General features: G+C 33.3%; 1 protein-coding gene across 1 annotated transcript in view; it reads left to right on the forward strand.

Moving 5' to 3' along the window:
* The first annotated feature begins 822 nt into the window (after nucleotides 1-822).
* prom (prominin) overlaps nucleotides 823-14,100 on the forward strand; it is a 90,248-nt gene continuing 76,970 nt past the window's right edge. The window contains exons 1-3 of the mRNA XM_089637547.1: nucleotides 823-1,552; nucleotides 2,801-2,856; nucleotides 7,344-7,579. Coding sequence (XP_089493673.1) covers nucleotides 823-1,552; nucleotides 2,801-2,856; nucleotides 7,344-7,579 — 1,022 coding nt within the window. The remainder of the gene's footprint in view (nucleotides 1,553-2,800; nucleotides 2,857-7,343; nucleotides 7,580-14,100) is intronic.

Below are 14,100 nucleotides of genomic sequence, written 5' to 3' on the forward strand. Positions count from 1 at the left end.
AAATGTAACTGCAGCGCCGTGACCCGTATAAAAGGCAAAACGAGCCTCCACGCAGTAACTTTCCCTTTTACATTATCATTCGTAACATTATTTATCTTTTTTACGCATCAAATATGCGGGGAAACTCTCGGAGATGCTCTTAATGCAACAAGCACAACACACGGAAATATAAATATTGATGTAGCAAAACGCTTCGGAGACTTATTTCATACGGATGACTTTAAGAGTAATTCTTCTCGAGAGCATTATGCGGCTGATTATCAAGCGACTGCAAATCTCAGCGGTCATTTCACATCGTTACCGCCCGCAAATAGATCTAATGGAGCGCTTAATATTAATGGTGATATTGGATTGGAGAAATCTGGCGAGCGGCTTCCAATAAGGGAAATTGTTTCAGAACCGGATGGAGATGTAAAGGCCCCGGAGGGTGGGGGGGAGTTTCCACCCGACAGACAATTAACAGACATTACTGGAAAGGCAGCAGCCAGAAAGCTTCCGATAGTGCCTGTGAAAAATGGCTCATTGCAACGTGATGTTGAAAAAAGAGAAAATCAAATAAAAGGCAAAAGCCTTGGCACAATTTCGAGCGGTAAGATTGGAAAAATCGTGCTAAATTCTTCTACAGAAACTGAACAAAGTCGCTTGGAAAAAAAATCAAAACACGAAATCGATACGGATAATCCAACTAATTTTATTGATTTTGTGAATGTAACAAAAAGCGATTTGCATCAGTTCCTTCCACCGCAAGCGTTAATTTCTGATGATTGTAGTGAAATGAAACATCGTTTATATAACAAAACTTCATCATCTGAAGATCGCGATATGGAATTTAAGGAACAAGACAGAAATCCTTATAAGAAAGTATCGAGCCTATCTACAGATCGCTTTCTTTCAGTTTCCAAGGGCATTTCCCACGTTCATAGTTACGATAAATCAAGGAGAGCCATTACAGATAACAAGAATAAATCTCAGAGCCTCGATCCAAATGATAAAATCAAAACTTCAAATTGGACCAACTTTGATAAAAAGGAGAGAGCGGAATTTAAAGTGAATAAGGATATCCCGTTCGAGACGGAAGTTACGTTTAAAATGGATTCAAACGCATCCGTGTTCCCCTGGGAAAAGAGTAAGCCAATGTTTACGAAATACAGTTCAACAAGGAAAGAAACAAAAGATCAACAGATCACTGCATCAACAATAAAGGAGAGTTCTTACGATTACCTACTGAAAAAAGTAACAGTAAACAAGCTGGACAATGGACAGAACAGAGTAAATAACATTGATACGGAGTCGCGAGTAAAAACAGGGCCAGACTCGGACGATGGAACAAAGTCACCTTCGGTATTAAATATAAGTAAAGTGCAGGATAAGGAAGAGAAATGGTTTGCATCGCACGTGAGGGACAGGGACAGAGACACAGTGATACGATTTAGCGCAACCCTTCCCAGAGAGAAATATATAACACCAACACTTAAACTCTCGGAGGGGACATTTATCTTCAGATTCCTGTCAGGGTTTTTCACGTTTCTACACCCATTCGACTTCCCAACTGGTGAGGAAATGTTTATATTTGTTGCATGACTTCAACTATGTGCACTCGGTTGTTTGATTTAGTGAATTGATACATTTTGAGAAAAACAAATTGCATACCAATTTATCACAGTTTAACCTGTTCTCTACGGAGAGTTTCTCAGACATTTGAACAAAAATGTAATATTTTATTGTAATATTTTAATGTAATATTTTATCAAATTCGAAAATTGGCGATGGTAAAAAAAAACTTTAAACAATTTAAAGTAAAGTGAGGCCTACATTACTGGAAAACTTAAAATGTAAAAAAGTATTGAACCAAAAAAAAAAATAAAAAATAGTGTTAAAAGCAAAAATTCAAATCATTATTTTAGGCGGCAAAGATCTGAACTATTTTTTAACCGTTTTCTTCGCTTAACACACTAAAGTATAAGTATATTCCAAAACTATTTGAATTTAAAGTTTAACCTTAAAATTTTATAAATATTGGGATATTTTTTTATTTATTTTTTATAGTGAATACCTCACAAGAGTCCCAACTGCTCCCGTCTGGAGCCAGTGAGACTATGGCATCCCCAATTGGGGGATGTTGTGAGGCTGAAGGTAAGTGGGGAAGGGAAACAGGAAGGTGGGGAAGTACCTGGCTATTCAGATCTAGTCACTAAACACGGCTAAAGCCATTTGGAGCAACGTTTCAATTCTGAATGGTGGTCTTACACCAGGGCGATACTGGTAGTATCTTCCACTCTGGAACGTGCCGCAAATATACTATATATTATTTTAATTAATTAATTGTGAAATAACACAAATTAATCAAATAAAATTTATTTGCGCACGCCGGGTTCGAACCCGCGACCTTCGGAATGGCAGTCCAATGCGTTACCACTGGACTATGCCGGCCGGACTATGCAAACAAAAAAATATATTTGCTAGAAATATTTACTTCTCATTGAAATAAAATTCAGCACTATTTAACGAATATTATGCATATTGGTATTTTAATAAAAAAAGCGGTTATATCTCAATTAAAGTTAAAGATATTTGTATATTGAAGCAGGAAACATCGTAAATATGAAATTTTAAAATCAATTGGAAGACTTAAGACTTAGAATTTCTTCATAAACTATGATATTTTCAACCCAACCCAACCCATAGGAATATACAAAGCTCACTACTGCTGTCAGATTGCCTATTACATAATAAATTCACATTCAGAAAGTTATATCTCGGTACGAATCCTTCATTCCACGTGTTTACTTGTTTTTTTCAGAGTTGCTGAGGGATGTTATGTGGAATACGCTGTCAGTTCCACAACTTATTCTTCAGGTAACGATACAATTTACATTTTATATTGAAATAAAAAACGCAAAGTTTGAACAACTGATTGTTTGTTATATTTTTTGTCTTAACTAAAAATTCAATCAACATACAAACATTATACATAAATTGAAAAAAATAGGATGTGAAAAACAAGAAAGAGAAAACTTTTAAAATGAAAAGTAAGTAAATCAAAGGACTCGATAATTTTATAAAATAATGCAATAATAGTAGTTGTCTAAATAAAAGACAGGCGATTTGTTTTGAATCCGGAGTTTTTATTACAAAGAATTATATACAACCAAATTTTATTCATTATTTATTGTTTTCAAATAGAGACATAGTTACCTATGTCCCTTTGTCCCGTATTCAATCATTATATATGAGTTTTAAAAAAAAATAATTTTTGTTTATTTAATCTTTTTGTTTTTCCTATCACGTGTGAGCTTGTTCTCCAGGTTTTTCACTCATATATGTTTGTTCTGCAGGTTTTCCTCTCATGTGTGTACTTTTTTCTGCAAGTTTTAAATTTATCGCAGAAATTCAGTTGATGTATTACCATTCATTACTTTGTATATTAAAAATGAAGTGTTGAAAAAAATAATTTGCAGCACTTTTCAGCAAATTGTATCGCCCTGAAAGACCACCGTTCAGATTTAAAACGTAGCTTGAAATGGTTCTAGCCGTGTTTAGTGATATAAACATCCAAGTACTTCTAAGCCTTTCTCTTCCCATTTTCTCCCAGCCCTCCACATTTCCTAAAATCCCCCGGCACACTGCTTTTGGGGATGCCATAGTTCCACTAGCTTCGGGCCTCTTATGCACTATTCACATAAAAATGTATATTTATAAAGATCATATTATGACCTTCAAAATTCAGACTAGGTACATCCTTTATAGAGAACCTACTGCAGTGGTCCGCAACCCCGGGGTTAAGTCGAATCTTAATAATGTGGTTGCCAAAATAGTCAAAAAGATTACTAACTAATTATTTGAGTACAAAAAGATGTAAAATTACTGTTTTCCTATCCCCTCTCCTATTATTTTAATAAAATTTGTATATCAAAAACACTGTTCTGTCTTCCAGTCTGCAGGACTAACGCCAAGCAGCTAATGGTCTGCCAGTGGGGATAGCAATCTTACTGTTGTACACAGTCAAATTGGAACTAAAAAGTTTATTAAAATTTGTTAATTTCTATGTAAATTCGATTGTCTTGAACATTTAATAAATCTATACATCCATATGAAAACTAGACAAACATTGACATTTTATATATATTTCATTCCAACTTTAGTTTGCATTCTCAACAAAACGTTTACATTGTCTCGGTAATAAATGTTTGAACGATATGGATGTACAGGATTTTCCAATAAGAGATGTTATTTTGATATTCAATCGTAAAAGATCAATGGTTTCGTCGCTTGTGTGGCACGTAGCCCCGTCTTGTTAAAAGTAAACGTTGTCCAGATTAATACCATCCAATTCCGGCCATAAAATATCATTAATCATCTCTCGATAGCGATCCATTTACCGTAACTGTTGCTCCAGCCTCATTTTCGAAAAAGTAAGGTACAATGACTCTGCCGGACCATAAACCGAACCAAACAGTCATACGTTGAGGATAAAAAGGCTTTTCAACTATAACTCTTGGGTTTTCCGAGCCCCAGATGCGACAATTTTGCTTGTTGATGAAGCCACCGAGGTGGAATGAGCCTCATCACACAAGATGATTTGCATTTGATTCACTCAAGTGAATTTTAATAAATTCAATGCATTGTTGAAGCGTGTATAGTTCAATTTTTATCAATAACGTAGTTTCTACTTGTCAAATGACAAAAAATAACAGCTTCAAAAGTAATATCTACCGAAATAGCGGGCTATTCAAAATAACACCTCTTATTGGAAAACTCTGTATTTAACTATAAATTGAACTTGGAAAACTTCAAACGTGGCGCCGGATGAACTATTATTCCTACGATATTGATAGATTATGATTAACAACAAATTTAATTTTTTTTATTAATATTATCATATATTTGGAGAATATTGGCAGATTATCTATTTGTACTTATTTATATTTAAAGCTAACTGTATTTTGATAGCTTTTATATTTTATGTTACCTAGATTCTGTTAACTCCTTATTTTAATTGTAAATTTTCAAAAAAGATTTTCGAAAATGAAAAAAATTTAAATAAAATAAATAAATTTGGATATCGACTTATTTTTAATCAATGTAGCTGCATTTAAAAGGCGAGCTTTGTTGCAACTAGTATAGTTGACTTCTACTAAAGAATTATGTAAAGTTTTTTGAAAAATCAATTAAATTCGTTTGAAAAACAGCTAGAACCAGCCGTTATCTTGACTAACTTTTGTAAAGCCTGTAAATTTAACGATTTTTTTTTGAATCACTGAAAAATCTTTATTTGATTTTGGGTCGCGTACCGCTGACTTACTGCAAAATTATACGGTTTTATTACTCCACATGTTGTAGATTTGTCCACTTAGCGAAACAGACTCTTTCTCTCGGGAACAAATACAATACATCATGAGCGAGTTCTTACATTACTTATTTATTTATGAACCCCGGACAGAAGTGGCTTGCGGCAATTTGTCTTCTCTGTTTTGAAGCTGGGTGCCCTATTGAAAGAATATTGAAACTAACTTTGGTGCGTCACAATTGTTCCTATCATTAAAAATAAATTTGAAAGTTTGGATTGTTCGAAGTTGTATTTTTCTTCCACTCGGGTCGAATTTAAAAGGTATCATTGGGAAATAAAGGACTAAGATTTATATTCATTCACATCCTTATATTATCCTTACCTTCAGATATCTAAGTGAAATGAAACTAAGAATTTTTTTTCAATTTAATGTTTTTTGAAAATGAAAGATATGCCTTATTTTTATTTAAGTTCCGCACAAGAGACTTAACTGTTCCCAACCAACTGGAGCCAGTGAGACAACGGCGTCTCCATTTGGGGTATGTTGTGAAGTCGTAGTGAGGAGGGGAAATAAGAAGGTGGGAAAGCACCTTGTTTTTCAAATGTGGTCACTAGATACGGCTAAAGCCATTTCAAGTAACGTTTTGGTTCTGAATGGTGATCTTTCTACAGGGCGATAATTACAGTATCTTCCACTCTGGAAAATAATTGTCAAATATCACAAATTACATATAGACGCTAGGATTTGAACCCGCGAACTCGAACACGATGCGTAGCCAAGGATCATGACCACTCAACCACGAAGGCTGTCATACCTACTTACCTATGCTAATAAATATATCATTTAGTAGAAATTTCCATGACATATATTTTAGGGAATGACGTTATGTGTTTTATCTAGAGTCATACTTTGATCTATTATTGTGGCAATCGTTACATTTACAATGCACATGAACTGGAGAAGTCTACTTAAAACTTTTCATTTACGACGATATTGTGAAAATCTCATAATCTGACACCCTTAAAAATGTGTCATTTTCATAATAGCAAACTATGGATACGTATACTCAATGATAAAATACGGAATAGTTTTTTGGGGAAACTCAGTAAACGCCAAAGATGTTTTTATCATCCAAAAGAGGTGCCTACGAAAAATTACAAACTCTGATCACCGGGATTCATGTAGACCAATTTTTAAAAATCTTAAACTTCTGACAGTGACTGACATATATATAATGGAATTATGCCTGTTAGTACGATCATCTCCAGAAAAGTTCCCACATAAAAACTCAACACATAAACACGCTACAAGGTTCACAGAAAACCTATTAATCCCAAAAGCAACCAAAACTATTTTTCAAAAAGGACCACACTACATGGCCATTAAAATATATAACAACCTTCTACGTAGCATCAAACAAATAACCGACACACTTAAATTTAAATCAACACTGAAAACATTTCTTTTAAACAAATGTCACTACACCTTGAATGAATACCTTACATGAATTAAATACCTCTGTTTTTTTTATTTTTTATTTACTGTTATTTATTTTTATTTATTTGTTAACATGTAATTGTTGGGTTATGTGACATAATGTGTATTTGTTGGATTAGGTACCCTTTGTACTCTTTTTGTGCAATAAATATTTTTTTGAATTTGAATTTGAATTTTGAATTTGAAACCCTTGCACGGAGAAAACTTACTGATTTAAAATATTGCTAATTTATTAAAAATCTCTTCCATTTATTCGTATCCGGATAAAAACAGGACTGCAGGCCTTTAAATGAATGAATTGACAATTTTCTAATAAACTACAAGAAAAACACGAAAGTGTTATGGCGATAAAAATTCCAATGTTTTTGAATTTCTTCATTGTGTACAAGGTATCAGAACTAACGTAGGTGCATTAACATGTGTTCCGATATATTATGAATGTACTAAAGGTTTATTAAGAAACAGCAGGCTGTCCCATTTTTAACAAGATTTTAATTAATCAGCAATACTCATTTTTCTCCGTGTAAAAATTTACCAATCTAATACTTTCGTTTGCAGTCTCTGCGGGTTGAAGTTGGCTTTATATCCGCAATAATCTTCAGCCTTATCCTCGCCTTGGTGGTGCCCGCGTACGGGCTGTGCTGCGCCCTGATGAGGTTGCTGGGCGGGCCTTCTCGGGGCGGGGGCGGCTGCAGCGTCAGCCCTCCGCCCCCGGGGGCAATGGGAGAGGGCGGGGGGCGCTGTGAGAAGAGGATCTGCCTGATGATGATGCTTGTTCTGGTGGTACTGTCATTGTAAGTATTTTATTCTCCAAACAAATAATTTTAACCAGCAGGTAAGCAAGTATTAGTGCCAACTGTGATAATGTGAAACATTTGTGTTTGAACGCCCATATTTTTTATATGTATTTACATATAAAAAGTGTATCAGGTTATACGTAAATTATATTTATGACAAGCTACAAAATACTGGCTGTACAATTTTTCTTCGAAAACTCTTGCCAAAAGTTTATTTTCTAAAAAAGATTAAAAAAACTTCGCAAGTTCGAGTTCTCAAACTTACATATTTAGCCCGAATAATCAAATTAAATGTTTAAAAAGTTTTCTTTTTGTAGTAATCAAATGATATTTGAAACTCTATTTCTCTATTTATTTATCATCCCAGATTGCTCTGGAAAGCGCGATACTAAATCACAATATAACAAAACCATAACATGTTTTTACTGGAAAAATATTTTATTATTAAAATTTTTTATACGATTTCTATAACAAATTTTACTCATACGAGTATTATTAGGGAAAAATAAAGTTTTATTAAAATCGCACTTTTGTTATACGGTGAAGTTGTCACTGTTTGACATACAATTCTTTAAAAAAATGTATATATTTATGACAAACTTGTGTGATTATAAATAACTGAGTTTCAAAAACTGACTTGAGTAAATGCTTGATAGCTTGAGAACTTGAAACTTGAGCCATGTCTGATATATTTTTTTTATTACTAATAATCCTATCACTAATGATGACTAATCGAAAGGGAGCACACCTTTGTATATTCACATAATCGGCTCATTTGTCCCTTCGGCAATACTCGTATACCTAACATTTTATTATGAACTTAAAATCTCAGATTGCTGTCTCACGGTAATAACAACTTTTATAATAATTTGGATATAATATTAAAATGAATAACACATAAATAAATGATTACGTCGGTACATGACATCTTTTGTAATTATTGTTAAAATGTTAAAGGCAATGTAATAAACAAAATGACTTTATGTGAATGTCGAAATGGTGGTTAGTTATCGATGTGGCCATTAAACCGCAGCAAATCATCAACGCTTCGTGACGGTGCGCGATAATTTGTCAGATACCGCATCATGATTTGCAATGTTCATAAACTGAAATTTTGAATAATACTCCTCGAAAATCGATGCTACTATATTCTTCATCATTATGAAATCTCAAACCCTTTGAAAATTCACTAGGGGTGCCGCAAGGCTCAGTTTTGGTACCAATATTATTTTACTATGTTAAAATGATATTGTAAGTTGCAAACTACACATCTGCTCAGATGATCGACAACGTAACGCTGCGCTGTCCGAAACGTTGACTAAAAAAGGAGGTAGGACAACATAGTATAATATCCGAAAATAATTTAAGTAATTACTTGGCCGTGGAAATTTTTAACCATATATAGGTACCATACTAGGTAGATTATAAAAATTAGAATAAATGGTAAACTTTACATTCATCAATAGCGCTTTAAATGGTTATTGTAGATGGCGATTTCTAAAAGAGTGTATTGAATTACTTTCAAAGCTTTTAAAAAGAATTTCTGACATCAGACTAAATGGCATTTATTTTTAAAATATTTTCCTGTAGTCAGGATGCCAAGAATATAAAATTCTGAAAAAAGTGTCTAATCAAATAGTAATTTCATGCAACTATTAACTCTAGCAACTATTTAATCCACCGCAGCAACCTTCAGCCCAGCCGTGTACTACCAAAACATATATTAACGAGTTGTCCACTAGAAGTCTTCATCTTTATTTGCTGTCAACGGACATGGTTCAGATTTGGTCTGAAGGTTGGCTCCGTGCCAAAATCTCGGCTTTCAAATACTGGTCGAGTGGTCGTGTCAATAACCTTTTAGCTGCTGTGATTTTTTTAACTTCCAATGTCACAAAACAAAATCTCTTCCTAGTCAAAAGAAGTTTTAAAAACATGCTGTTTTAAATTATTGGAACATAATCTTCTTGAGATCTCAAATTTATTACAGAGACAGTAAAACTATGTTTATAAAATATTATCAATATTTCTCTCTTCTTTTACAATATTCGCTGTAAATAACTGTTTCTTTGTTGTGTGATATTATTTCATTTTATTGTATTTATTTTTAAACATAATTGTATTTCATAATGTTTTCCCCACTGGGATTTCCCGTGCTGGGATATTTAAGATATTTTACATTTTCAGTATTTTTATTTTATTTTATAAATTTTAATATAATATAATCTATTAATTTATCTCACTTCAATCAATTTGAATTTCTCCCTGTTTCCCTGATACATTTTTTTATGAACGAAATTTTTTTTTGTAGGAGAGTGATAATTTGTCGTAAATTTTATGCCGTGGTAAATGTTTATTATTCTCATAAAATCAGATTCTTTTTAAGTTTAAGAGCACCATACTATTTGGAAACTAATGACGTCACAAAAGTTGTCAATCTTTCGTGATTGCTTTGAAATAGAGCTGCGAACACGGTATGATGACGTCAGGGACATTTTGATATGTCAATTTTTTTGCACATTAAAAAAGTACCCGTGTTCTTATATTCTGAATCAGGTACTATTTACATATGTTAGTAATTATTTTATGTCAATAAGATCTTTAGAAATTCCCTCCACATGATTAATAAAGCCAGCAAAATATATTGTGTACAACGCGCGACGGTCTGCACATATTAAAAGTGCCATGTAAGCAAATTTCTAATCCTACAAAAGAAGTTAGCAATACGTTTAAAGTTATCGATGTCTGCACTCACCATTCGAAAAAAGGCCCAAAACATCCCTGGTTTACACATTTCACAGCCCCAAGTATCTGTAAGGAACACAACTTAAACTTTATCATGGGCTTAAATCTTAAGCGGAGAACGTTATAGGAAGGATGCTTCAATTTTTTGCCACAAACTTACATAATGCGCCACCATATTCTAGTTTTTGTCCCTTCGAGTGACATAGTGTTCTGCCATACTTCAGAAGGTTGATTTATTACTTTAGTTCGATCTTCTTCGGAGCAAAAAGACTAGACTGTTCGCTATCCCAGTAAGCTATGCTAACATGATTAGCAATTAGGCAGCTAAATATTGGTCATCTTCTCCATTAGACATTGAGTGCTGTTAACAAAACGTACAAAAAAATCTTATTTTTTATTTATTGCTTCACACCGTAAAAAATAACAATTTTTCACATTAAGATCAACCTCACTAGGACTAATAGCCTTAATCGAGGTTTATAATTTACACAATTGAAGGAAGCAACTTAAAGTAAACACTACATGCATATATGTATACAACATATTACAGAGAGAAAGAAAAAAAGCATTTATATTTGATATTAATAATTTTAAGAGAACATGTAAACTTTATATGGCCAAGATCTTTAGGACGGGTTGTTTCAGAGAATTTGAACAATTATTAAAATTAAAGTTAATTTTCAAGTTCTGTGAAAGATTTTTTCAAGTTCTGTTATTATTTCAGTTCTGTAAAACAACTAGCCTGTAATGATATAATAACAAAACTTGAATTGGACTTTCACAGAACCCGAAAATGATCGTTGAAATTTGATGAATTGTTCGAATTCTCCGAAACGACCCGTCCTTAGTCTGTGACTTTCATTATGTTTAAAATAAATAAGCATTGTATAAAAAAACAGCAAAATGGTACCTATTTCAGTGTCAAAAAGAAACATTTAAATTCTAGCTTCATAAATAAGTAGGCACACAGCAGGGAATTAAGTATTCAACTACGAAACAATATATCGTGCATCAATAATACGTTGGAATTTTGGTTATAATATAAATTCATGGGAAAGACAAGAAATAATAAGGGTTCATACATTATTGAGATGGTTTAGAAACCTTCCTTGAGAGGAAGAATGTATGCGGTAACCGAGATCTAAATCAATATTTCAGAATAAGAATAGTTATCATTTTTATTATTTTTTTCTGTAGCTATGAATATGGCAGAGTAATGCCATACAGCCAGCAACCATCATCAAAAAGCTTCAAAACCTGCATGGCTTGTACGAGCACTTCTGAAGAGTTGTTCTGATTGTGCACTACGAATGAATGCACGACCAGGTGTTAGTGGTTTAAAAATTTTATCGCTTAAAAATATTTTAGATGGTTAGATTAAATACTGCGAGTAGAACACATCTTGACATTTGAAATTCTTTTTAAAATCCCAGATAAAAATTAAGTGAAAACTGCTTAAATATTCAAAATCTCTTCCATACAAACTCCTTTTCGATTATGATTTTATTGTATACTAGCTGTACTCCGCAACGCTTTGCTGTGGCACAGTCTGTCTGGGCAGATAGATAAACAATAGCTCGTGTTGCTTTTACGTCACAGAGATAGATAGTGCTGTTTTAAAAAAAACAAGTTATTCCAACATTTGGCACTGCTTTAAAAAAAAATTTAACCTGTCACAGGTAACATCTATATAATATCGGTACATAAAAAACCACGCACATTTGAATGCAAGTTTGTTTAAAAATTTCAAAGCAATCAAGTAAATTAACAGTGGTGTTAAGCGGGAATTTAAATCTTATCACTATATATATAAGGAAAGTTATTATAAGCGGCCTGTTTACGAATGTTATACGATGTAGTGCATCGCTGTTGTGTAAATAAACAGTTTGAGAAAAAAGCATGTGATTATCGAATTTGTACCCAGCACAAATAAATAACGGTTACTGGTCCGGCTCTTACAAGGATAGAGGATAGAGCCCTATGTCGATACGGTATTGACCAAATCCATCATCCATAGTCAGTCAGCGATATTTTCGAATACGGTCAGAATATGATTTTGATAGTCGGCAAGCAAAGCCGCTACTATTAGTGCAGCCTCCAATGTGTCAGATAAGCTTTCAATATACACAACGTTTTGTATAAGGTCGTTCGTTATTCAAAATAACTGACTTATCAATAAAAGGAGATGAATTAACTAAGCTCTTAGAACTGAAAGAAATCGTAGACACGGTCCATAGACTTAATTAATTCATCTAAGACGCGATCAATTGATTCCATTCCAATAAAGGGTTTTCCAATAAAAGGTGTTATTTTTAATAGCCCGCTATTTTGGTAGATGTCACTTTTGAAGCTGTTATTTTTTGACATTTGACAAGTAGAAACTACGCCATTAATAAAAATTGAACGATACACGCTTCAACAATGCATTGAAATTATTAAAATTCACTTGAGTGAATCAAATGAAAATCATCTTGAGTGATGAGGCCCATTTCCACCTCGGTGGCTTCGTCAACAAACAAAATTGTCGCATCTGGGGCTCGGAAAACCCAAGAGTTATTGTTGAAAAGCCTCTTTATCCTCAAAGTGTGACTGTTTGGTGCGGTTTATGGTCCGGCGGAGTCATTGGACCTTACTTTTTAGAAAATGAGGCTGGAGCAACAGTTACGGTGAATAGATTGCGCTATCGAGAGATGATTATTGATTTTTTATGGCCGGAATTGGATAGTATTGATCTGAACAACGTTTACTTTCAACAAGACGGCGCTACGTGCCACACAAGCAACGAAACCATTGATCTTTTACGATTGAATATCAAAATAACACCTCTTATTGGAACACCCTGTATATAACCTTGGAGATAAGAACACCTTTGGTTTTTGGGTTTGCTTGGACATTTATTTTATTCTTATGTTTTAATAAAAATCATTTGACTTTATTTTATGTATCCAGCAGACCATAAACCTGTTAATCTCAATTTTAAAGAGATTTAGTTGCACCGGGAAGCGTTTAGCGCCTGCATAACACTGTAAAAACAAACGCTATAAAAAGAGTTATTAAAATGATACTTTTCAAAAAACATGAAGAGGCGGATGTTGAAAGCCGAGTAAGGGAAATTAATTCTGATAAATTAGAAAAATAACTCATAGTATGAGTTATTATTGAATTTGTAGAACGATCTATATATAACTTTTCTATATATCCTTTTATTTATATCTATGATTCTATGTAAATTCGCATTATCTAAAATTAGATTAAACTCCCGCCACCTCGAAGTCTAGTGAGGTGGAATCAAAGATATAAATAAAAATCTTTACTACATAGGAACTAACTCTTTTTTATTATTCAAAGACATTATAAAATAGTTTAATAAGTCTTCCGAAAAAATGATAAATCCTCAATAAATAGAAAAATATGATGTGTATTTTTTTATTTAATTTCAATTCATAAGATGTATCAGGGGACGAAAATTTTGAATACATGAATGTTTTGATTAAAATATAAATTTAAAGAAACCTTCAATGATCACTATCGTTGCCATGAAATTGGCAAACAAGTGACACTTTTTTCGTTGTCAAATACCATAGGTCAATGATATGGTATTTAACAACAATCTACATATATAGACGCGCTGTAGAAATCTCAAAGTGGCAAGCAAAAAGAACGTTTAATTCTAGTGCTTACGATTTCGTAGTTTTAGTACTAAGCCGCCAAGTAAGCGCCGCGCAAGGTCGTGTGCTACCCCATAAATTGCCTTAAAAAGAGGCAAAGTGCCCTCT

Source organism: Hesperophylax consimilis, chromosome 11 (assembly GCF_061612785.1).
Source record: "Hesperophylax consimilis isolate HC1 chromosome 11, BYU_Hcon_1.0, whole genome shotgun sequence".
Lineage (NCBI taxonomy): Eukaryota > Metazoa > Arthropoda > Insecta > Trichoptera > Limnephilidae > Hesperophylax > Hesperophylax consimilis.